This window comes from Theropithecus gelada, chromosome 10 (assembly GCF_003255815.1).
Source record: "Theropithecus gelada isolate Dixy chromosome 10, Tgel_1.0, whole genome shotgun sequence".
Taxonomy (NCBI): domain Eukaryota; kingdom Metazoa; phylum Chordata; class Mammalia; order Primates; family Cercopithecidae; genus Theropithecus; species Theropithecus gelada.
The window spans coordinates 21,192,727-21,217,473 of record NC_037678.1 but is presented as its reverse complement, the minus strand read 5'-3'; the positions used below and the strand labels follow the sequence as shown (position 1 = coordinate 21,217,473).

General features: G+C 55.8%; 1 protein-coding gene and 1 non-coding gene across 7 annotated transcripts in view; both read right to left on the bottom strand.

The window, feature by feature from the left end:
* Window positions 1-1,140: 1,140 nt before the first annotated feature.
* Window positions 1,141-24,747, bottom strand: part of AP1B1 (adaptor related protein complex 1 subunit beta 1) — a 64,304-nt gene continuing 40,697 nt past the window's right edge. For 2 of the 6 annotated variants that reach the window (XM_025399842.1, XM_025399843.1), the window contains 14 exons: window positions 24,105-24,220; window positions 23,279-23,444; window positions 15,956-16,054; window positions 15,187-15,446; window positions 14,339-14,540; window positions 13,423-13,443; window positions 12,665-12,808; window positions 7,685-7,830; window positions 5,203-5,332; window positions 4,876-4,960; window positions 4,054-4,140; window positions 3,808-3,962; window positions 3,142-3,150; window positions 1,141-2,347 (listed from right to left, as the gene is read on the bottom strand). In XM_025399842.1, coding sequence (XP_025255627.1) covers window positions 2,273-2,347; window positions 3,142-3,150; window positions 3,808-3,962; window positions 4,054-4,140; window positions 4,876-4,960; window positions 5,203-5,332; window positions 7,685-7,830; window positions 12,665-12,808; window positions 13,423-13,443; window positions 14,339-14,540; window positions 15,187-15,446; window positions 15,956-16,054; window positions 23,279-23,444; window positions 24,105-24,220 — 1,695 coding nt within the window. In that variant the 3' untranslated portion in view covers window positions 1,141-2,272. Of the gene's footprint in view, window positions 2,348-3,141; window positions 3,151-3,621; window positions 3,963-4,053; window positions 4,141-4,875; window positions 4,961-5,202; window positions 5,333-7,684; window positions 7,831-12,664; window positions 12,809-13,422; window positions 13,444-14,338; window positions 14,541-15,186; window positions 15,447-15,955; window positions 16,055-23,278; window positions 23,445-24,104; window positions 24,221-24,747 lie in introns of those variants that run through there. The other 4 variants (XM_025399844.1, XM_025399845.1, XM_025399846.1 and 1 more) reach the window with 4 other exon arrangements.
* On the bottom strand, window positions 6,572-6,667 carry LOC112633904. Its single transcript, XR_003121663.1, has one exon. It is a non-coding gene; the product is annotated as a small nucleolar RNA SNORD125 (small nucleolar RNA).

The window sequence follows — 24,747 nt, the reverse complement described above, 5'->3', positions numbered from 1 at the left end:
TGTTCTCCTTTCTCGCTAGCTCTCCTCACCCAGGTGGCTTGTCCTGGGCCTCCAGTGAGGACAGCAATCCCACACTTGCCCTCTTCAGACCTTGTGATGGAGGGGTGGGGAGGTGAAGTGCTGAGCCCCCTGAATGGCTGAGCTGGCAGGCCATGGGTGTGGCGGCCCGTGCAGCGGCTTCCCAGGCAGTGTTCCCAGGTGTTGAGCTCAGAGGAGGCAGGCGACACAGCAGGGTGACAGTCCCTCTCATTAAGGGTTCACCAACCTCTAGTTCCATGGCAGGGCAAGGACTCCAGCTGCATTTGGGCAGAGACTCTCAGGCGAGGCAAGAACCAGGGTTGTGCAGTCAAGGACCTTGGTTGGTTCTGGACTCTGTGGAGGGGCCACAGCTGGGCATGCAGCTCAAGCCCTTGACCCTGGGGTCCCCAGGGCAGCACGGTGACACCACAGAGGTCAAAGGTGGGGCAGTGGAGGGCCAGATGCTCCTGTGATGCCCTGTAAGAGGGCAGACTGTCTCGCCCAGTTCCCGGCAGCCAGGAAGGCAGCGGTGTGTGTGAGGTGGGCAGTGTGTGGGGAGCTAAGTACAGACAGAATACGAGGGAGCGGCTGGGGCTGAAACAGGCTGAGGGGAACCTGGGCTGCTCCTCCCTCAGAAGCAGGCCGAGGCCCACCAGCCAGGAGGCAGCTCAGCTGACGAAGCCCTGCCTACGGTCTGGCCACCCTTACCTGGGAGCTAGGCCAGTGCCAGGATTGGGGCCATACAAGGTGTCCTCAGTGGCAGCTGGCCTTGTCCACACGCCCACGCCCTCTCCCGCCACCGCCCCGATCAGGGGATTTCCCACGCCCCCTGGAGCCTCCCAGATGACAGGGAGCTGGGGAAAACCACAAGGGGAGCCCAGCCTTCTGGCCAGCATCACAAGGTGAGATAGCGACAGCTCCGGGGGAGGTGGGATCAATGGCAGGAGAGGGGCCAGGGACAGCAGTCTGCAGCAGTCAATTTGCCAAGGATAGGATGGAGGGAAGGTGCTGTCCTCAGAATGCTGCCACACACACCACGGGAGCCTTTGACCCTGGGGTCCCTGCAGCCCGGGACTCCTGCCCAGAAGAGCCGTGGGCCTGACACACTGGCTGGGGACACACTTGATGTCATCATTTTTATTCACTTTCTCTTTCTGAAAATAAGAGTAAACATACAATATATATTTTCTGATGATATATATTAGATCTAGTTACTGTAGGGTCAGAAAACCATCCCCAACCACAGGGAGGCAGCTTTCAATCCTGACATTTGGTGGAGGGGAAAAAAGTGTCCGTGATTGCCAAAAGCCGAATCTTTCTTTATTATTAAACAGCAGTAACAGGAAAACCTAATGCTCTGTCAGACACAACTGAAACCTGGGAGGCCAGGAGGAGGGCAGCAGACACTACAGAGAAACCCCAAAGAAACCCAAACAGGAGGCGCACCCACTCGCCCAGCCCCATCCCTCGGCCTGGTCTCTGTTGCAGGAGGCCTGGGCTCAGAGGTGACACTGAGGAATGTATCACAGACCATCCTTGGGGCAGAAGTGGGGAGTGGGAGACAGTGCAGCTGCCAGTGGGGTGGGAGCCCAAGGCAGGGGCTCTGGGAGCTTCTGCCTGGTCTTGACCATACGGGTCAGCACTCGGGAGGCCGTGGCCCAACTGGCACAGCTGCAGGGCACCAGCCAGGTGGCTGCAAGGGGGCAGTGCAGGCCCTGGGCTCCTCCAAACCCAGCTCTGCCCCTTTGCTGGCACCTACAGCTCCTTGAGCCCCAGACCTTAAGCAAGCAGCTCTCCTGGTACCAAAGGGACCCCTACCTGCACACCCAGGCCAGGTTGGCAGGGTCCATCCCATGAGAGGTGGCAGTGGGGGGCCCTTTAACACCAACCCGAGATTCCAAGGAGCCAGGGGCTGCCGGGGCTGTGAGCCAGAGGGGCAAGCTCCATGCTCACCATTCAGGCACAGCTTCTGTGGCTGCTCTGGCTCTGTTTCCTTTGGTCCCTTCCTCACCTAACCCCACGTCACAGCCACAGGAGCAGGGGTGTCCCGGAGCACGGGAGTGCACTGCGCTCTCACCCCAGGAGGGGGTCGTACCCTACCCCAGGGATCGGGTGCTGCCATCAGGACCACAGAGCCCACGGGGTGGCCAGGAGCCCTGCCTGGTCCCTCCTGCGAGGAGGAAGATGTGCTGCCACCCCCAGGGGCCTCCTCGATGGGGCGGGCAGAAGGCTGGGGTGGGCGCTGGCCGGGGCCTCAGTTCTTGAGGATGGTCTCGTAGGCCTGGTACACATGCTGAGACACCTCTGGCGCTCGACACTTCAGGGACAGCTGCAGGGGAGAGAGGGGTCGGGGAGAGAGCACTCATCCCTGGAGTTCGTCTCAGGAAGGAAAGGGGTGGGGAAGAGAGCAGGAACCAATGGGATAGCGTGGCGTGCACACAGCCCGGCGGCAGCTGCGCCTGGCACAGATGTGAGGTAAAGTGGAGGGGGCGGCCATCGCAGCCAGCCGGGTGTGGACCAAATATACTTGCAGCCCACACACCTGCTGTCAGCCCAGTCCCCAGAGCCCTGCTGGCAAGCAGTGTGAGTCACGAGCCGGAGGCCCCCACCCTGAGGGCTGCCCAGCCCCCTAGAGTCCCTGGAGGTCTGGGGTCCTCAGGACTGAAGCCTGACAGAAAATCCTGAGGCGGTGTGGGAGGGCTGGGAGGGAGCCTGGAGGGGTGCTGGGCTCATTCCTGGTTTCCTACGTAGGAAGCAGGCACGGTAGAGACTTTGCCTCCACTCTGGGGCCTGAGATTGAGATCACAGGCAGAGGAGAGAGGAGCCCCCACCCACCCACTCTAAAGCACTGGTTCCGCAGGGCACAGTTAGGAAGTGGGAACAATGGAGTTCCGCAGGTCAGCAGCAGCCCACGGGCCGTCCAGGTCCTAGGAAGGGCTCTGTGCACACTGTGAATGTGTGGAAGTGGGGTGTCAGCACCTCAATCAGGGCCACCTGGCTACAGCCTGCCAGGTGAGGTGAGGCCAAGAGATGAGTGCAGACAGGAGACATGGGTGCATGGGGGCCAGGACAGGAGACAAGGCTGGGGAGGGTGGATGGAGAAAGAGAAAGCGATCTGCTAACCTCTAAGTCCTGCACCACGGGCACCAGCAGGGAAGGTGACATGCAGCAACCAAACACAGGGAGACGGAAGTTACCACCACCGAAGCCACACCACAGCCCCCCACCGACCAGCACTGGCAGCAGGGCCCAGGAGGCGCAGTGTCTGGAGGGCCATGCCTGCCAGAGACTCAGGGGTGCGGGGGAGAAGCAGAGCTTGGGGCTGTCCAGGGCCCTGGAACAGTGGCGCAGACCTCCAGGACAACTATGTGCCCCAGGGAAGCCATCCCCTGACAGGTCTACCTCAAAGGCTGGGAAGTTCGGGCTCCTAGGAACCAACGTCCTCCCAGCTGGGCATGCAGGCACTCACAGGACAGGGCTAAGGCCTATGCTTAGCAATGCCACTTCCCAGTCAGGGGTGCCAAACCAACTTCACCACCTCACAGGGCCCAATTTTACACAGTCTTCTAGTCCAACTTACTGTTCTGAGACCCAGTGAGTGTCTTATCTGGGTAACCTGACGGGGTGGATGTGGAAGCTTTCTAGAAAGGTCCTTTTCAGGGACCGAACTGATTCTGGTTCAAGCCAGGCTTGAAGGGATGCTTGGACCGCGTCCTCCACCAGAACCACCCCCTGGCATGGGACGAAGGGGAGGCTCCAAGGCCGCAGGGTGGGTGCCGGGGCTCTCACCGTGCAGCTGGGGTTGCCCGGCTGGATCCGCAGCTCCGCCAGCACCCAGATGCCGTTGGTCAGCTTCAGGGACTGGTAGAGCATGTCCTGGCCCTCCACGTTCCTCTTGGCGACAGTGAAGATGTTGCTGCTCTGCAACTTGCTGCTCGCAGCCTCTGTGGGGTCACACATGGCAGTGGGAGGCCCCAGTCAGCGCGGGGCCTGGGTACAGGCGAGGGGCTGGGGTCATGTGCTCGGAGTCCTCACCTGCATTGAGGGGGCAGTCTCTGATCTGGAACTGGGCCTCATTCTCATTGGGAATATCCTTCCACGTGGCCAGGAACATCTGCCGGTCTGCAGGGTGAGTAGGGGGGATGAGAGGGGGGCCCCTCATAAACCTGTGGGCTCTCTGTAGCTCAGCAGGAAATGGGTCTGGCCTTTACTGTGCCACCTGAAAGCTGACGACAGGCACTAGCTGCCGCACAGCCCTCCTGCTTCCCTGAGCACACCCTCCGCTCTGTGACGGAGGCCCAAGTGCTGCTTCCAAATGACCCTGGTTTCCTGCCTCTGGGCCTCAAATCTCCCCTCCCCACCCCCACACACCTTCCTCCTCCTCGGTGAGCAGCCTGCTTGTAAGTCACAGCCTCCCATGCAGGGCTTCTGTGGCAAGCAAGAGATGACATGGGCCAAGGGCTCCATGCAGCCAGGGGCCAGGTGCAGGCCATCTGTGTGCTGTGATGAACACCCTTCTTGGGGGTTCCAGCAAGGACACAGAGCCGGGGGTTACCAGGCGTGGGGCATGACCTGGGCTCTCTGTAGCCTGTGGGACAAGGCTGAGGAGCGAGCAGGAGAGCCTGGGAGTGGGGTGAGTTCCATGTGGCACAGCCCACCTGCCAGACCAGAACTGGCCACTAAGGCCTGGGGGTCCTGGGTATACCCCTCACTCCAGGCCTGCAGGGAGGCAGCGACTCCCCGACTCCATTTGCGGGCAAGGCAGTCCATCCGGGCCTTGGTGAAGGCACTACCTTGGCCAGGTTCCCAAGCCACAGCCCCATTTCAGGCACCCCAGAGGGCTCCCTCATGACTCACCCATCTTCCCATCCTCCACAAAGAGTATGTGCAGTGGGTACAAGGTGCTGAAGTAGAAGACATCGATATTGTTCTTCACAGCCACCTAGGCACAAGGGGGTCCCCAGTCAGTCTCTGGGGCTTGATGCTACCTCTGAGGCCCCAGGAAGGGCATCGCTGAGCAGATTCTCTCCCAGGGCCTTCCCTGGTAAACATACCCCTTTGTTCCCTGACTGGGCCTCCCCAACAGCTAACAGCAACTCTGCAGACACAACCCACTGCTGACCCCAGTGGGGCCCAGCTGGTGGGTGGGTAAGGACTGGGGTGCCTGCCCTCCCCAGAACCCACCTGGAGGTTGTTCAGAGGCTCCATCTTCATGACCGAACCCACCGTGCTGAGAGGCAGGGAGATCTCCACTGTCTGGTTGGGGCTGAGTGGCGCGTGGACCTGGAGGGGGGCGGCGGGGGCCAGGCCAAAGCTGGGGAGAGAGAAGCCCCACAGGCATGGCAGGGGGAGCAGGTGCTGATGCGGGACAGGTGAGCTCCTCCGGCTCAGGAGCTGGGGTTGTGGTTGGCAGGGAGCCTCTCCCAGTACCAGCCTACCCATGCTCTGGACCCTGGACAGGATGGGCTCCTGGTCTCCCTCCCCCAGATGACCATGTGGACAGAAAGAAAGAGCCCCAGGCCAGCTGCTCTGCCCCAGCCTGGCTGCAGGCCTAAAGCCCAGCTCTGTTCTTTTCCTCTGGGCCAGGCACTGGTGGGCCCAGGTAAGCAGGCCTTGCCCTGTCCTGCCCTCAAGAAGCTCTGTCTAATGCCAGGGGCCTGGAGTATAAGCTGCTTCTACCTTGAAAACTCTGGGACTGCCCAAGTCTTTGCTGCCAATCCTCAACTCCCAGAAGGGATCTGACCATCCCAAGCAAGATGCTAGATTTTACTCTCTTGGCCAGAAATGGCCAGGACACACAGTGGCCACAGAGAGAGTCAGGAAAGCCCTGCTTCTCTGCAAAGCAGCACAATGGCAAATTGGGAAGATCCTCCTGGGTGTGAGCCACGCCAGCCGCAGGCTCTTAGAAGATAAGTCACAGGGCATGGGACTGGGGGAACAAACCGAGGGCTCAGTATACCCGGGCTACAGATTCGATATTACATGTGTTCCTAGCCTCATAAAAACAGGGCCAGGTACACCTCTTCCCATCCTCTAGATGAGGACACCGTCTCAGGGAGGAACAGGCTTGTGTCAGACCCCAGAGGGTGACCGGCACTGCTGAGAATCAGAGTTTGAGCTGTCTGACCCCAGCCTATGCTCTGCCCAAGAAGCCATCAGCCTGCCTGGGACACAGAGGGAGACCATTTGGGGAACCCCAGGCCCGCTTGGTGGCTCAGCACACCAGGATTTCCTGGGAGATCCACTACTGCCCGCTGTGTGAGCTGTCCAAGGAGCCCAGGTGTCATTACCTACTAAAAAGGGGTGATGGCAGTGACTTTGCTGGGCCATCAAGTACCTCAAGCGAGACAATACTCCCAAAGCCGGTGGCACAGGGCCTGGTGCCCAGGAAGCATTCAGCGTACAGTAAGTTTGCTAGAGGCAACCATTGGAACCACCTCTAGGAGTCTGGTGCACTTCTGTGACCTCCAGGGTCACATGAGGGTAAGTGGCAGAGTCACCCCCAGTCCCGGTCTGCCCAAGGGTCGGGACCTACTGGCCTCCAGGCTTCCCTGGGGAAGCAGCCCCTTCAGTCAACTTCTTAGAGGCTCAGTTTGCTCATCATGAGCGTGCTCAGGAAGAAGAATCATCAGGAGGGGCTGCCAGGGGTCCCCAGGGAGCCCTAGCTTCACCGGCCAGGTCCATGACGGTGCCAGACAGGCAACCTTCCCACTGACACCCAGTGTAGGGGACCCGGTGGGGAGGGGCCTGGAGCAGCTACCGCTCCCAAAGGCCCCATCTGATACTTTAATCCTCTGCCACAATGGGGAGGCTGGCAGACAGGCCCACTCCCCACCAGCCTTCTAAGAGCTGGTCCCTAAGACAGGCCCCTCCTATGTGGGGTGTTTGCCAGAGGTGGGCTCCTCAGCTGGAGCAGGGGGTTTCTGTCTGTAAAACACTCCTTTGGACAGTGGAGGCAAAAATAAGGGGGGCCAGGTGTGGTATCGTGCACCTGTAGTCCCAGTGACCCAGGAGGCTGAGGCAGGAGGATCGCTTGAGCCCAAGGGTTCAAGACCAGCCTGGGCAATAAATACACTGAGGCCATCTCAAAAAAAAAAAAAAAGAAAAACGAAAACGAAAGACATCCCTCCCCACTCTGCCTGGTACTTTGGAGTCCATATTCTACTTAGGGGTAGAAATCCCACTGCTTGGCTGAGCACGGGGGCTCACACCTATAACCCCAGCACTTTGGGAGGTCGAGGTGGGCGGATTGCCTGAGCTCAGGAGTTCGAGACCAGCCTGGGCAACATGGTGAAACCCCATCTCTACTAAAAATACAAAAAATTAGCCAGGCATGGTGGCAGGCACCTGTAATCCCAGCTACTCGGGAGGCTGAGGCAGGAGAACTGCTTGAACCTGGGAGGTGGAGGCCGCAGTGAGCCGAGACGGCACCACTGCACTCCAGCCTGTGTGACAGAGCGAGACTATCTCCAAAAGAAAAGAAACAAACAAAACCCAGTGCTTCAGGGAGTTTTGGCCCAAGGGGTAGTGGGGAACATCCTCCAGAAAAGGGCCACTGCCCTCCCCCGTGCGGCCCCACCGCTGCCTGCAGTCCCCAGAGCAGATTCCAAGTTGGATTCTCTCACAAGCCTCCCCTTGAGAGGTGAGTTGGCCTCAGGGAGCTCACCTGTTGCGGTTGAACTGGATGGCAAAGTCGGTCATGACCTGCAAGGCCTTGTTGGTCAGCTGCAGGTCCATGGAGATGGAGCCCACCTGGCGGGTGAAGGTGCCCGAGATCTCCAGCCCCTTGGCCTTCATGGCTGGGAGCCAGACCTGCAGGGAAAAGGGTGCAGCGGGTGGGTGCCTCTTCCCCCAGCCCAAACTCAACAGCCCACCTGACAGTGCTTTTTCTCTCTCTCTCCTGCAGGGGCCTCCCAGATCCAGCACCCCAACCTTTACTGCTAGGGGATGACCAGATACGTATTGGGAACAGAACAATCCCATGTCGCACCTAGGGTCATGGCCACGATGTGGCTGCCTCTTGGAGCAGCTCGGGCTGGGGAGGTGCTTCGGCTCCAGGGCTGATGTTGAGTCCTCAGAGGGCAATGGAGGGATCACTTGGGAAGTAGGGATAAGGGATGCCATGAGCTAAGGACAGAGCTCAGTGCCCAATGGCATCCTGGGCCTCGGCCAGAGCCTGGGCCTTCCTGGCCGTCACCGCCTGTCCTCCCTTGCAGGAGGCAGGGCTGGCCTTCAGCTGCAGCAACTGGTCTGACCAAGGATAGTACCTAAGAGGACCCCTTGCCTGGCAGGCCTTCCGATGCTTGGCTGCCCTTGTCATTCGAGTCTCAGCTCAAGAACCACCTCCTCCTGGAACCCTGCCCCCAGGCTCCCTCGCCCCAGTGATGTTATGGCAGATAAATATGACCTTGTGTCTGTCTCCCCTGTACTCAGAGAGCTTGCTGAGGGAAAGGCTCTGTTTTTCTGTCTTTACCACCTTTGGCTCAGAGCCTGGTGTGAAACCAGCGTTCGGGGAGTGTTTGCTGAGCAAACAGCATGAGTTAGAGCCCTGCCATGGAAGACATCCGCCAGTGGCATCCTGTGGACTCACAAACGCCTCTCAGGCGGTTACTCTCCCACGGACAGCTCACAGGCCCCTTGAGGTCAAAAGGCTTAGACCCCACTGACAGCTTCTGCAAGTGCACTCAGTGCCAACAAACGTCCCACTGTCTCTCAGGTTGCCAGTGCCAGAAACCACAGAAACATCAGGCACAGTGCCCCCGCCCCACCCTAACCCCCTCGCGGCAGTCACACAACCCAAGTCCTGTGGAGGCCACCTCCTACATCTTCCTCCAGGGCCTCCATTTCTCTTCATCTCCAGAGGTGCCACCAGCATCTAAGCTGCCACCAGATTTCCCCAGGTGAGACAGCAGCTGCCAGGTGGCGCCCCATTTCCACCCTCTCCCCCTTTCCACAGCAGCTGACGTTATCTTGTGACATGCAGATCTGATCATGGCACCCTAAGAAACCCCTTCCAATCCTGCAGTGGCGTCCTCGGGCCTTGGCCTCCACAGCCTGGTGCCCATCTGCTCCCCAGGCTTGCCCCTGCCCCTGCCCCTGGGACCTCACACCGGCTGTTCCCTCTGCTTTGAAAGCGCCTCCCCACCCCAATCCTGCTCGGTTAACCCTGAGCACCCTTTGTGCCCCCTGGACAGATCTGTGAGGACAGAAAGTACCCTGCTTTGGTTCTCAGCTGTGCCACGGTGGCTGAGAGAGTACACAGAGGCCAGCTGGACCTGACTGGGGGCATGGCTCCCTCATGGATGACTACCCCGGGGCCCCTGTCAGGCCTCCTTTCCCCTGGCCCTCTCTCAGTCGCCCATGGCTGGGGATGGGGATCGCACTGCTCTTGGTCACTGTGGGTTCATGGTGTCTCACACAGGTCCTAACAGAACAATCTTCAGTCTTTACTGGATGAACCAATGAACTGTCACCACCAGCTGAGCCAAATGGTGAGGAACTCAAAAGTTCTTATACACAGACAGCCTCATTCCCTTAGACCAGCAGGGTTGGCCAAAGTCTTTTTTTTTTTTTTTTGAGACACAGTCTCGCTCTGTCACCCAGGCTGGAGTGCAGTGGTACCATCTTGGCTCACTGCAAGCTCCGCCTGCCGGGTTCACGCGATCCTCCTGCCTCAGCCTCCCCAGTACCTGGGACTACAGGCACCTGCCATCACGCCCGGCTAATTTTTGCATTTTTAGTAGAGATGGGGTTTCACCGTGTTAGCCAGGATGGTCTCGATCTCCTGACCTCGTGATCCGCCCACCTCAGCCTCCTAAAGTGCTGGGATTACAGGCATGAGCCACCGCGCCTGACCTGGCCAATGTCTTTAACCCCCTAGGCAGGGTGTGGAAATGCGTGAGGAATGAACAATTCCAGGTGGCCACAGCACTGTTAGGAAGATGTGGATACCTACCAACTGATTCTGAAGGGAGAGGGCACCCACACCCTAGAACCCTCCCATGACTGAGGCAGTGGGGAAAGTCCTGCCCGGGGCAGAAAAACTCCTCCTCCAGGTAGCCTGGCCTGATGACTTCTGACTAGGAGATCCCCTCCCCTCTCCTTTCCAGCATGCTCTGCTGGATACACTCATCTGACCCTTCAGGAAGACAAAGCAGGGATAACACTGGTAAGACAAACACATGGCTGGGCACCATGGCTCACACCTGTAATCCCAGCACTTTGGGAGGCCGAGGCAGGTGGATCACCTGAGGTCAGGAGTTCAAGACCAGCCTGGTCAACAGGGTGAAACCTCGTCTCTACTAAAAATACAAAAACTTAGCCAGGCATGGTGGCGGGCACCTGTAATCCCAGTTACTCGGGAGGCTGAGGCAGGAGAATCACTTGAACCCCAGAGGCAGAGGTTGCAGTGAGCTGAGATTGCACCATTGCACTCCTGGCTGGGTGACAAGAGCAAAACTCTGTCTTGAAAAAATAAATAAATAAATAAATAAATAAATAAATAAATAAATAAATAAATAAATGATGAACTCACAAGCCTAGTGCCAGCTCCAGGCTTTCTTTTCCTGGCAGCTCTGCAGTGCCTGGCAAAGGCTGGCACGCACAGGGTTACAGGAGTCTTTGCTGTTCTCTGTCCCTTAGTCCTGCTTTGTGTGCCTGTGATATTGGGCTTCTGGCCTCATGCCTTGGTGCAGCCAATCCAGGTAGTAAGTCAACTGCACATGCTGTACGCTATGCCATGATCCTACGTTCCCTTGGCCCTGCTGGCCCTGACACCCCACGCATGAAGGCAGGGGCAGAGGTTGTTCTCACGCTCTGTGGGGCCACCATCATGTAGGGGTCTGGAGCAGAGGCTTTAGTGTCACTTGCTTTCACTTCCAGACTCTGTCACCAGCTATGTGACCTTAGGCAAAAGCACTTGGATTTCTCAACCACGAAATAGGAGGAAGAGCCACAAAGGGCTGCTGGGAGGAGGACGTGCTGGCGGTGGCTGTGGAATGCTGTGCCATCCCTGCAAGGAAGTGTGTGGCTACTAGTGTCAGAGCTGCTATCTGCTGTGGACCTCTCAGTGCCCAGACCCTGCCAGGGCCTCCAGTCACCACCACTGCAGGTGCAGCTGGCATATGGTGGGGAAAGCCAGCTCAGGGGGTAGGGAGGTGGGGGCTCATGGCTCCCTAGTCATGACAGAGCTGTCACTGCCCCGACCCCCAACTGTATCCTGTTTTGGAGCAGAGACCTCAGAAGAGAGAGGGGGGCTCTGGCAAACACAACTTCTGATCTGAGTGTGGTGAGGGGATCAGGCCAGGTTGGTCCCCTCTGGCAACTTCCTTGACACTGACAACATGGCCCACACTGAGCTCTCCTCAGTGCCAGCCCACATGTTCTCACACCCTGAACTCAGCTATCCTTCCCTCAGCCCCGCTCCTCCCTCCCAGGGAGCTCTCAAGTCTGGCCACTGCTTCCACCCACAAGAGCCCTCATGGTCCAGCTGCCGCAGCACTCCTCCTCCCTGCCGCAGAATCCCCTGGGGCCGGTGCTTCTGTCCCACCCCTTCCCTGCACACACAGCCATCTTTCTCAAGTGCAAATCAGACTGGTTCATATTTTTGCTTAAAACTTTCCAAAGCCTCCGGCTGTGCCAGGATCAAGAAGAAACGCTCAGCCTGGCCCACCAGCCTTGCCAGCTTCTTCCTTTGCTGATCCCTAGTCTAGCCAGGAGTCTTGGGGGTGTGCCCTAGGTGGCACAGTGGGCATCTTCAGGTGGCATAACATAGTGGGCTGGAGTCAGGGATGCTGGACGTCCTACCATGGGGACAACCACCCCACAACAAGCAACTGTCCTGCATCCTTCCAGTATTTTCTGCATGGTTTCAACATATCCTGAGACTTCCAGGAACACAATTCTCAGGAAAATCAAGGGAAGCCTGTTGTTTATCTTACTCCGAACCTTAGTGGGAGTCAGCGACCACTTCAGAAACAAATGGCACCACTGGCCAAACCACTCATGGGGTCCAGGCTACAAACACCCAGACTGTGGTTGCCACAGTCACAGTGACTTTGCCCTGCAGCAAACACCTGGCAACTTCATATCTTCCAGGGTGAGTGGGCAGGCGTGCCCAGACGCTTATAACATTGATACATACACTTGTATTCTCTTCCTTTTATGTCTCCTCCATGCAGTGAAAGCATCTGAGTATTTTTGGAATGCTGTGTGTAGGTAGGTTACACAGCCCACCAATTGCATTTAAGGAGAGGAACAGTGACAATGTAAAATGTCGATGATGACTAAGGGGTGCTGGGTCTGATGGCACTGAGAACTACTGCTCCCACCTGACAGGCCTCTGCTGATTCCCTGACAGAGGCCAGGGTCTCCCTTCCCTCCAGGCCTTACCACAGGCTGTTCCCTTGGTCTGGAGCCCCTACCCGCTTCTGTTCAGCTAATGAGGTCCTGCGACTCCTCCGGAAAGCCTGCCTAGCATCCACCAAGCCTGACTTAGCTCCTTTTCCTCGGTGCCCCCGTGGCCCCCAGCTTCCCTCATCAGCGCTGGCCTGAGCCAATTCCACAGCCGAGGCCATTTAAAGGAGCCCACATGCCAGTCTCTATAACTTCTCTCTGCTCCTGCCAAAAGAGAAGACAAGTGACTTACTGCTTTGGGGGCTACATATGATCCTGACAGGGTGCCCACGCCACTGGTTAGGTCAAAGAGGTCACTCAGGCCACTGCCGATGGGTGCTCCAAGACTGGCTGGTACTGCTGCTGTTGGAGGTGCCACGAAATTGGTGCCCCCAATCTGGAAAGGGAGGGAAAGAGTCAGAGGCAGGCATCAAGAGGCAAGGACATCAAGGGCTGGGAATGAGTAGAGCCACCTGGCTCTTTAGAATACACTGGGGGTGGGGGGCAGGACAGCCTCCATATCAACTCTAAATTACAGAAACAAGACAGAGAGAGGTGGGTGGAGTAGAGAGGCTGAGCCCTCCCGTGCCCTGTAAGCCTTGAGCCTTAGGAGTAACCTCTGGGAAAGGGCTGGGGACACTCCCAAATTGACACTCAGCCCATGGATAAAAGGAGGTCCCAAGACACACGGCTGGGTGGAGACCTGCTATGCAGACGGGTGCTCTCCCTCCAGGACATTAGAGAGGGGTTGTGGGACTGAGGGCTGGCAATCCCTGGGATGACAAGGTGACGCGTCATGGGGTGGTGAGGACTGGGCAAGAATCCATGGCTATGGGGCCCAGTGGTAGCCAGATGCCAGCTGGTCAAGACAGAGACTGCCAGGACGCTGGACCAAGGCAGGGGCTCAGCCGGCGGGGACTGCTTTGACATCACCCGCCCCTTGGGATGCTGGGCCAGCGCTTTCGGGAGGAGCAAGGATGAAGGCTGGGTGACGCAAGGGTTGAACCATACCCCTTCAGGCTCATCCCCCATCTCCAAGCAGAAGCAGGCAGGTGAAGAGAACAGGCAGCCACATGCAGAGAGAAAAAGCCAGGAAGGAAGACAGAGGAACAAGAGAGAGAAGGGAAAGAGGGAGGAGATTAGTTAACAGTAGCTCCATCCGAGAGGAGAGTGGTGTGAGGCTGTGTCGGGGCCTATGAGAGGCCCAGACCCTGTCTCTATGAAAGGCACTACCCCACACATCTACCCCAGCACCCGTTCTGTACCACAGCCCTTCCTGCCTCACCCTAGCAGCGCTGATCGCGAGTCTCCTGCCCCCATGCTGCCACCGTGCGGACCTGAGTCAAGCACAGTCAAATGAAGAGGCTCAGCCACCCCCAGCACCTGGCCCTGCCAGTTGCCTGAGGAAGCCCCAGGGAGATACCCACATTAGTCTCACCACTCCCCTCCCTACTGTCTTCCCATTCCCCTCTCTCCCCGGCCTCCCATGCCCTCTCAAATAGGCCTGGCTGGGCTTCTGTTCCCAGCTGGGGCAGCATGAAGCTAAGTGGACACAAGTCTGATTCCTCAAAGCTAGGAACACCCTAGCCTAACAGGGCAAAAGTGACTATGATGCCAGGATCAGGGCAAGGGCTAGGATGGGCCTCCCTGCCCAGGATCTCCTGGGACTCGAAGGTCCAACAAGGGAGTGGAATCCTGTGTGCCACTCAGGGGCTGGGCGACCTTGGAGGGAAGGCTGCCTGGCCTCTCTAAACCTTGGTTTTCTCATCATAAGTAGGGAGCTACACAATCACCTCCGAGGGTAAATGGTAAGAGCTCAATATAATGTACCTGAGGCACTCAGCTGGTGCCTGGCATGGAGGGGCGTTCAGTGACTGCTCCTCTGAGGATCATTATCAACATCATCCAGAGGGCACCCATGACATACCAGGCTGTCAAGGCCACCGCCAAGAAGGTCCACAGCTCCCATCTGCACTGAGGAGGTGGTCAGGGGTGGGCCGCTCACTGGGGGGCCGAGGTCCAGGTTGAGGAGGTCACCCAGCAGGTCGCCCTGGGCGGGGATGACATCTGGCTGCTCCCCAGGAGGTGCTCCGGCAGGGGCTGTCTCAGGGCTCTCTGCACTCTCACTCCTGCCGGGACACAGAAGGGAGAGAAGGTCAGTAGGGCAGAGGCATCAGGATGTCTCAGGAAGGTCAAAGAGACCCCAGCCTCCAGGCACCTCCCTCAGGACAGGCACTGAGTCTCCTCCCTGTCCCCGACAGGGCTGTCCACACGGCCCCACTGCTTCCCCATTCCCACAGCAGGTCCATCTTTCAGGCCGTCCGTGAGGATGAGTGAAGGGAGAGGGCCGCCTGCTTCTAGCCCTCAGCCCATGCCAAGGAGAAAACTGGAAGCCAGTGCCCTAGGATGGTGCCACCAGGTCACACCAACCACCTGGGAAAAGCAGAGGAGGAGGCACGGACAGGGCTCTGGAATGAGACAGAACTGGTCTGAGTCCCAGCTCTGCTAGTTGTGAGATCCTGGACCAGTCCCTCAAGCTCGCCTTGTCTCTTGTTCCCACCTGAAGAATGGGGACATTTGCTCTCAGAGCTGTTGTTAGGATGGAATGAGGTCATCTAGCAAATACCTCAAGTACAATAAATAGCTGAGAAAAGGTTGTCAGTTTTCCTCAGACTCAGGCCTTGCCAGGGGACAACACACCAGGCCTGAGTGCCTGTGCTGCTGAACTGGGAAAGCAGGTGTGGAGGCTCAGGCCTACTGGCCAGTCTCACTCACGAGGCCGTGCGGGGTGGTAGGCTCTTGTGCACGACGCCCCGGCCCCCCTCCACAAAGGCACTGGGAGGCTTATGGTAGACAGAGGCCAGTGTGCCGATGTAGCAGATAAGCTCGTCCAGCAGTGTGGGCTCGATGAGGTCCGTCTCTTCAGAGATGAGTGGCTTCTCAGCCAACACCACCTCCTTGGCTGCCACCGGGTCCGTGGAAAGCAATCGCCAGTAGATGTAGCCACGGTCCCGCAGGTCCGGGTTATCTGAGTCCTTGTGGGGGTGAGGAGAAGCCCGTGAAACTTAGAGCAGCCAGGTGAGAAGGGAGGAGGTTTTCCTGTAGCCATGAGCCAGGTGTGGCACAGGGCTGGCCAATGGGGACAGCACTCCCATGAGCCTGCCCCTACACCACCTACAGGGCCATACCCCGGCACCGGGCTCATTCTCCATGGTGCTCTACTCCAGCCTGGCTATGCCTGTCTCTACTCCCAACTGCCCACTGTGGCCTGCCCTTCCTGCCCCCAACGCACACCCTCAGGCTTCCGCAGGCTCTCCTCCTCTGTCTAGTTTGTCTCAACTTCACTACTTGACCTCACTGCACTTTGTGTTCTAAGCTCCCTGAAGGCAGGGAGCTTGGGTTACTCTGGGGCTGGAAGCCAGTCCCACCCACAGGATACCTGTCTCAGGAGTGGGCCTGGCTTCCAGGTCTAGTTCCTGGGACAAAAGTTCCCCTGCTTGAGTGAGGGTTCTGCTGGGCACAGTGGGGCAGTTGGGGCACCCACCTGAGTGGCCAAACTGAGGACCTGCTGCACCAGCTCCTGGGTCTCTGTTGGCTTCTTCAGAAAGAGTTTCACGATGCCTGTCAGCAGCTGCAGCTGGACCTGCAGGGAGGGAACAGCGGTGGCGAGGAGGAAGGTGGGCCTCACATGGGGACAGCGGGAGACCAAAAAGGCTTGAAGAGGAAAAGGGTGTTCAAAGTCCCTGGAAGCCAAGCACAGCTCTTCTAGGTTTGGGGCTGTCACGGCACACACGCAAAGGGCCGCCACAGGTGTTGGTGCCGCTGAGCAGCCAGACCTTGGCATCACTCACTCAGGAAGGAGCTGAGCACTGGACTATTCGGCAAACCCAAGCAGGCCAGGGGCCGCTGCCCAGCCCTAGGGTTCTAGAAACCTGTTGGAGCTCTAGACTTCACAGGACTATGAGAAGCTCATGTGTGGCTGGTATGCTTCTTATTGGGACTACCTGTCAACAAGTGGCGACAGTCCCATGGAGTCCCAGGGGACTGGGGCAGCAGGGCCCACAGAGCCTGCCATCAAGAACCTGTGCTTCTACCAGAGGGTGGGAACCATTCCTGGTGGCCCTCCACTGGCCCCTGCTGCATACCTGGACATACCTAAAGCTGCCCTCATCCTGGCCAACACCTCCTTACCCTTCAGATCTCATGCCAACCCCACCTTCAGACCCCCCATGCTTCTGCAGCCTCTTCCATCCCCTCACAGCACCACCAGTTGCTGGCTGTCCTGTGCAGTGAGCTCCCTGTGGGCTGGAGAGATGTCTGTCTTGCTTACTGTCGTGTCACTAATTACTGCCCAATCTAGTGCCTGGTGTAGAGCAGGCACTTAAGAAATACTTGCTGATCGAAGAGACATCTATGCGAGAACAAGTCTTTGCATATAATCCTTCCTTAGTCACGGTCTCATTTTTGCTAGTCCTAGGACAAGGGGGCAGCCTGAGGCTCCTGGAGTCGGGGGCAGTGGGAGCCCATGGGCTGTGCCAGGGACAGGTCTGCAGCAGGAGGGCAGGAGTGGCAGTGCAGGAAGCCCAGCAGCAGCCGTGCTGGCGGCATCTCTGACGCCTGCCCAGTAGGAGGGCACTTGTGTAGGGAAGGCTGACAGCAGCAGGCGGAACAGAGGGCATGTGGTCCTCCAATTCTGGGACGAAGCGGAGTCTTTGCAATTTGGTTACATGTGGGCCTGCAGCAGAGGAGCAGTAGGCTGGCTGTTTCCGAGGCAGGAGGCAGCCCAGCATCTGGCTTCCAGACTCTAGCCCCTGCCTGGGTAGCCAATGGGAAGCCATTTACCCCCATCTGTAAAGGAGAGGTGTGGCCTACTTCAGGATTCTTGTGAGCTTTAAAAATGGCAACTTAAGGCAGTTTGCTTGGAGGTGGAGTCAGATCACACCTTATTTGAACTCCAGTTCTATGACTTCTCAGCTGGGTGACCCTGGGCAAGTCATTTAGCTTCTCTGAGTCAGTTTCCTAATCTATAAAACAGTCATTAAATCTCACAGAGTTAATGGAGAGTTGAGACCACAAATGAAAAGAAGCGGCCGGGCGCGGGGGCTCACACCTGTAATCCCAGCACTTTGGGAGGCCAAGGCAGGCGGATCACCTGAGGTCAGGAGTTCAAGACCAGCCTGGCCAACATGGTGAAACCCTGTCTCTACTAAAAATACAAAAATTAGCCAGGCATGGTGGCGGGCGCCTGTAGTCCCAGCTACTTGGGAGGCTGAGGCAGGAGAATTGTTTGAAGCCGGGAGGCGGAGGTTGCAGTGAGCCGAGATCACACCACTGCATTCCAGCATGGGGGACAAGAGTGAGACTTTGTCTCAAAAAAACAAAACAAAACAAAACAAAACAGTAAAAAAGCATTGTGTATTCTGCTAAGGAATAGCTGTCATCATCACAGTTATTATCACCACTACCATCACACAGGGACTCTTGAAAAAGTTCTCCCCAACCCAGTCAGCTGGATGCCTGGAATGATTCATCACTGTCAGCTCTGCTGTGGTTCCGGTCAGGTATGCCTCAGGCTGTACTGCCAGAGGGTGGTCTGGCCAGGTGCCCAGGGCCCTGGCTCAACAATCCATTCCAGTTCCTCTCAACACTCTCAGGCTGTTAGCCTGCATATTTAGGGCACCCTTCCTGAAATGATGCCATTACTCCTGCTATCCAGACAGAATGGGATGGCAGGACAGGGCCAGATGCAGGCTGGGCTGATATACCACCCTGGCCAAGATTTTTTTTTTTTTTTGAGACGCAGTCTCACTTTCCTGCCTAAGCTGGAGTGCAATGGGGTGATCTCAACTCACTGCAACCTCTGCCTCCTGGGTTCAAGTGACTTTCCTGCCTCAGCCTCCTGAGCAGCTAGGATTACAGGCACACGCCACCACACCCGGCTAATTTTTGTGTTTTTAGTGGAGATGAGTTTTACCATGTTGGCCAGGCTGGTCTCGAACTCCTGACCTCAAGTGATCCACCCACCTCGGCCTCCCAAAGTGCTGGGATTACAGGCATGAGCCACCATGCCCAACTGCTGACCAAGACTTTCTAAGTCTGCTGTCCATGGCTAGAGAGGCCTAGGAGCCAAGGATGAGAAGATTCAACAAGACAATGTAAAATGAGTTCCATAATTGTCAAGCCTGGTGCAGTGGTGCAGGCCCATAGTCCTAGCTATTCAGAATCCTTTGAGCCCAGGAGTTCAAGGCTAGCCTGGGCAAAACATAGTGAGAGTCCGTCGCTAAAACAAACAAACAAAAAACTCCAAATCATCAAGCACTCAACAAGTGTTCTTTTTTTTTTGAGACAAGGTCTTGCTCTGCTGCCCAGGCTGGAGTGCATTGGTATGATCTTGGCTCACTGCAGCCTAAACCTCCCGGGCTCAAGCGATCCTCCCACCTAGGCCTCCCAAGTAGCTGGGACCACAGGTGGGTGCCACTACACCCAGCTAATTTTTTTTATAGAGATGAGGTCTCACTATGTTTCCTAGCTTGGCCTCGAACTCCTGGATTCAAAAGATCCTGCCTCAGCCTCCCAAAGTGCTGGGGTTACAGGAGTGAGCTGCTGCACCCAGTTAACAAGTTTTCTTTTTTTTCCTTTTTTCTGAGATGGAGCCTTGGTCTGTTGCCCAGGCTGGAGTGCAGTTGCATGATCTCGGCTCACCGCAACCTCCGCCTCCTGGGTTCAAGAGATTCTCCTGCCTCAGCCTCCTGAGTAGCTGGGATTACAGGCGCGCAGTATTTTAATAGAGATGGGGTTTCACTATCTTGGTCAGGCTGGTCTCGAACTCGAGACCTCAAGTGATCCACCCGCCTCGGCCTCCCAAAGTGCTGGGATTACAGGTGTAAACCACCGCGTCTGGCCCTAACAAGTATTCTTAAAACAGCCGGGCGCGGTGGCTCAAGCCTGTAATCCCAGCACTTTGGGAGGCCGAGACGGGCGGATCACGAGGTCAGGAGATCGAGACCATCCTGGCTAACACGGTGAAACCCCGTCTCTACTAAGAAATACAAAAAACTAGCCGGGCGAGGTGGCGGGCGCCTGTAGTCCCAGCTACTCGGGAGGCTGAGGCCGGAGAATGGCGTGAACTCGGGAGGCGGAGCTTGCAGTGAGCTGAGATCCGGCCACTGCACTCCGGCCTGGGCTACAGAGCGAGACTCCATCTCAAAAAAAAAAAAAACAGCTTTGAACTGTGTTGTGAACAAAAGATGCAAAGTGAACAGGCTACTGAATTACATCACACCCTCACAGCTACCATTAAACTGAGTGCTGGAGCGGGCACTTTACACACAATGTCCAGCAGTCTTTGCAATAACTGCACTGGAGACAAGGAAGTGGCTTTGCTGAGTTCACGTAACTGTGCGCCAGGCCACACCACAGGGAGGAGGCTGGATCTCACACTTCAGAGCTCTGTTTCTATTCACACCACCAGACTCTTGGCTTACCTCTCCCTGTCCAGCTTCTCTCATCCTGGCTTTTTAGCAGGCTTAGCTGCAAAAGTTTGACTCTATGACAGGGGCAGAAGCACACCCCTACAGCAGCGGTTCCCAGCCTTTGTGGCACCAGGGACCAGTTTTGTGGAAGACAATTTTTCCACACATGGGGTACGAGGGTGGGGGGATGGTTTTGGGATAAAATTGCTCCACCTCAGATCATCAGGCATTAGGTTCTCATAAGGAACGCACAACCTAGATCCTTCACCTGTGCAGTTCATAATAGGGTTTGCGCTCCTTTGAGAATCTGATGCCGACACTGATCTGACAGGAGGTGGAGCTGAGGCAGTAATGCTTGCTTGCCTGCCACTCATCTCCCGCTGTGCAGCCCAGTTCCTTACAGGCCATGGTAGTACCGGGTACTGCGCTGTGGCCCGGGGGGTTGGGGATCCCTGCCCTACAGGACATCCTCGAAGTGATCCCAGGCAGGACTTGCCTGCAGGAGCAGAACCCAGCATAGGCAGGCTTTGCTTCTGACACACCGGGAAGAGGCTGGTATTGCAAGCAAAGGCAGTCTGGAAGCAGGTGGCGGTGGGGGGGTGACGGTGGGAATTAGTACTGTGATTCTGGGATGGACATCTGTTGTTTTTGCTCACCCAGCATCTATTCTGTCTTCTGGGAACAGAAACACTGGCTTTCCTTCAGAGCCTCACCCTTCTTTCTGTCCCTTTCAGTCCACACAGACTGGGATTAGTGCCTGAGAGACCTCGCCAACCAGAGTCACAGTGCCTGGCTCAGGATAATGCAAATAGGTCCTGGGACTTTTGCTGGAACTACTGAGGGAAGGGGAAAAATTCTTTCCATGGGGGTTATTGTGCCGTAAGGACATAGCCTGGAAGTGCTGACTCCTTACAGCTCCCACTCTTGGGAGCCTACCCACGGCAGAAGATAGCTCAATGCCACCATCCAAGCACCCTCAGCCAGGAGTCCCAGAAGGCAGTGTGCTACCCACACTTGCCGGCTACTGGAACCAGTTGCTCCCCTTTTTGGCCTGGACTAGTTTGCTTTTGAAACCAATTTGGCCCAAACCAACACTACCATGAATGAGTGTTTATTATGGGCTGGGCATGTGTTAAGGACATTATACCAAGCATCCTAATTTCACTTTTGTAGCAAGAGGATGAGGGAAGATCTAATGATTCTCATTTTACAAATGAAGAAACTGAGGCTCAGAGTTAAAGGGATAAGCATAAAGTTACTGAGCCAGGAAAGGGCAGAGGAGGGGTATGGACTCTGGGATCTCTCATTAAGTCCCACACATGGACCCGCAGGGTTACACTGCCCCAGTTGGGCAGCAAAAATTTCTGTGCTCACGAACAGACTAACACGGTTCCCAGTTAACTGAGAAAAGGGAATACAAATGACAAGGCAGACATTCAGGCTCATTCATAACAGAAATGCAAACGGAACTACAGTGAGGTACCCGTTAGCTATTGGACCGGCAAAAACAAAGCAGAGGTAAGAAGAGGGCAATCCCACCATCTGAGACAGGAGTATAAAAACCAGCACAACCTCCACAACAGAAATCTGACAATGGCTACCCAAATCTCAAACTCACATGCCCTTTTCTCTAAGCATCCTGCTGCTATGAATGTATCCTCCAGCTATGCGTGCAGATGTGCATTACACAGGTTATTCTCAACAGTACTGTTTTAATGAGCACAAGACTGGACACCTAAATACCCACCAGGAGAGGCTGGTTAAATAAAGCATAAATGAATGAGAGCACGGTCTTTGGAGGTATTGGTAACAGAAAAAGGCAAGGTGCTAAACAATTTGAATTTGCAGAGTATGCTACCAGCAGTGTTTAGAAATAAAAGAGTGGGCAATGTAGATACAGTTGATTCTCACTACTTGAGCAATCCATGTTTGGGAATCTGTCTACTTGTTAAAATTTACTTGTAGCCCCCAAACCAAGACTCGTGGCGCCTTTGCAGTCATTTGCAAATACGTGCAGAACCGTGAAAACTTCGAGTTGCCCGACACACACATTCACAGCTGAGGTCAAATAAGGCAACGCTCTGCCTTCCTGTTTCAGCTCTCATCCTGTAAACAAGCATCCTTTCCACCACCTATTTAGTGCCATGTTTTTCATATTTTTGCGCTTTTTGTTGATTTGCTTGTTTAAAATGCTCCCTAGCGCTGAAGTGCTTGCCTAGTGTCCCCAAGCACAGAAGGCTGTGATGAGCCTCAGAGAAAACACATGCGCTTGATAAGCTTCACTCAGGCATGAATTACAGTACCGATGGCCATGAGTTCAATGTCAATGAATTGACAATATATATTAACTAAGGTGTTTTTAAACAGAAACACACATTTTAAAAGGTTATTAACTGATCAGGTGACAAAAACGTTGTGTCTAGATGCTCACAGAAACCAAACACTGTATTTCTCTAGGAGCTATGGTTCAGTACTTGCTAATTCAGTGTTTGCCATGACTATGGAACAGAAGCACCATGAAAAATAAGAATGAGTTGTATATATGTGTGTATGTCAGATGTGTGTATGTGTGTATAGGAAAGATGGGTGCATGTGTATGTGTCTGTGGGTCTACTGGTGTATTCCTAAATGATCTCCTGAAGTTTCCTAAAAAATCAAGAACAGAGGGCCGGGCGCGGTGGCTCACGCCTGTAATCCCAGTACTTTGGGAGGCGGAGGCAGAGGCGGAGGCGGGCAGATCACGAGGTCAAGAGATCGAGACCATCCTGGCGAACACGGTGAAACCCTGTCTATATAAAAATACAAAAAATTAGCCGGGTGTGGTGGCGGGTGCCTGTAGTCCCAGCTACTCGGGAGGCTGGGGCAGGAGAATGGCATGAACCCAGGAGGCGGAGCTGGCAGTGAGCTGAGATCATACCACTGCACTCCAGCCTGGGCAACAGAGCAAGACTTCGTCTTCATCTCAAAAAAAAAAAGACATCAAGAACAGTGGCGACCTCTAGGAGAATTTGTGGCCTGCAAAGCGACGAAGAGGGAAACTTTTCACTATATATGCTTTTGTATCAATTTTAAACCAAGTCAATGTATTTCCTGTTAAAATATGAATATGAAATTAAAACAAAATGAAGAACTTGTGCCTGCCTTCTATCCACACCACCACAGACTGTCTTGTGCCTGCCTTCTATCCACACCACCACAGACTCTCGTATGTCTCCCTGACTTGACTGTACTGCAGTGAGAAGGAAAAGGGGCGGTGTCCATTAAGCGCACATCACTCATCTGTCTGTCAGTGCTACTGACGAGGTATTAGGAAGGGAGGGTTTCACGGCGGTGTGGGCCACAGTGGGGCTGAGCTGCCAGTCATGACTCACACCCTGGCCGGCTCACTGGCTCACCTGGGTGCTCTCGTCATGAAAGCCCTCGAGGAAGCTCTCCAGCAGCTCGTCTGCGTTGTCGATCCGTTCTGCATACTCGCCTACAATCCAGATCATGGCAGCCCGGGCCTCAGGCTCATCCAGGGAGTCCAGGTTCTCACACAGTGTGGCAATCACACTCTCATACCTGGGAGACCAGGGCACAGTCGGTATGTGAGCCCTGAGGAACAGGCAACCCAGGGAAGCCAGGCAGGGGCCAGGAGGGAAGGGGGCCTGCCTCGTAAGACCCCAAGGTGGCAGATAAAGGAGACGTGAGTTTCTTTTCTTTTTTCTTTTTTTTTTTGAGACGTAGTTTCGCTCTGTTGCCCAGGCTGGAGTGCAGTGGCGCGATCTCAGCTCACTGAAACCTCTACCTCCCTGGTTCAAGCAATTCCCCTGCCTCAGCCTCCCAAGTAGCTTGGATTACACGCGCACACCACCATGCCTTGCTAATTTTTTTGTATTTTTAGTAGAAACGGGGTTTCACCATGTTGGCCAGACTAGTCTCGAACTCCTGACCTCAGGCAATTCACCTGCCAAAAGCCTCCCAAAGTGCTAGGATTACAGGTATAAGCCACCACACCTGGCCTGGGGATCTGAGTTTCATCTATCACATGTTAGCCCTTATTGTGGCCTGCAGAGCAGAGGAGGGGCAACGTGGACAAAACAAAAAACAAAGGGTTTCTTTTGAGAATGCTGCTTGTGACAGAGAAGTAAGGAAGAGGAGACTCCTCCTTCCTTTTCCGCCCCGACATCCCTGTCCCCAGGCAGAGCCAGATGCCCTCTCCCTAGGAGGGCAGGCACGCACTTGTTGGGGTACTTGCGGAAGATGTCCTTGATGACCACGATGGCCTCCTGGACCACGTAGTTGACCTTGGTCTGGATGAGGTCGAGCAGCGTGCTCACACAGCGCTCCGCAGATTGCTGCATGGGAAGAGGAGAGTGTGGATGAGGTTCCCGCACCCCATTTCCAATACAGCCTCTGATGTCCACACCTTGGCCAAGGGCTCCAAGTCACTCCTGGTGCACCTTCCTTGTCATAGCGGGAAAACAGGAGAACCCTCTCCCCAGGTAACAGGGGAGAACCAGTACCAAATCATGGCCCTAGGATGGCAGGGACATGTGGAATGAGACTGAGAAGCCAGAGGCAGAGCTCCTGAGAGCAAGGAGGGTCCTTGGAGCTCCTTTAGGCCAGGACCTGAGGGCAAGGTGACTACACCGCAGTAGAACCCCACCTCTCTTTTTACTTGTTTCAGGAAGGGGGCTCCTGTGACCAAAAACACTCACAGAACCTCTGATTGCTTCTGCCTTTACTTCCACACACTGCTGTCATGGCCTGCTCTGAGGGAGATTTCTCAGGACAGTATCACAGGCTGAGATCACAGCACACCTCAAAGGGATAGGCGGGGGGAGACCAGCTATCCTAGGACCCTCCAGTCACCAGTGGACCC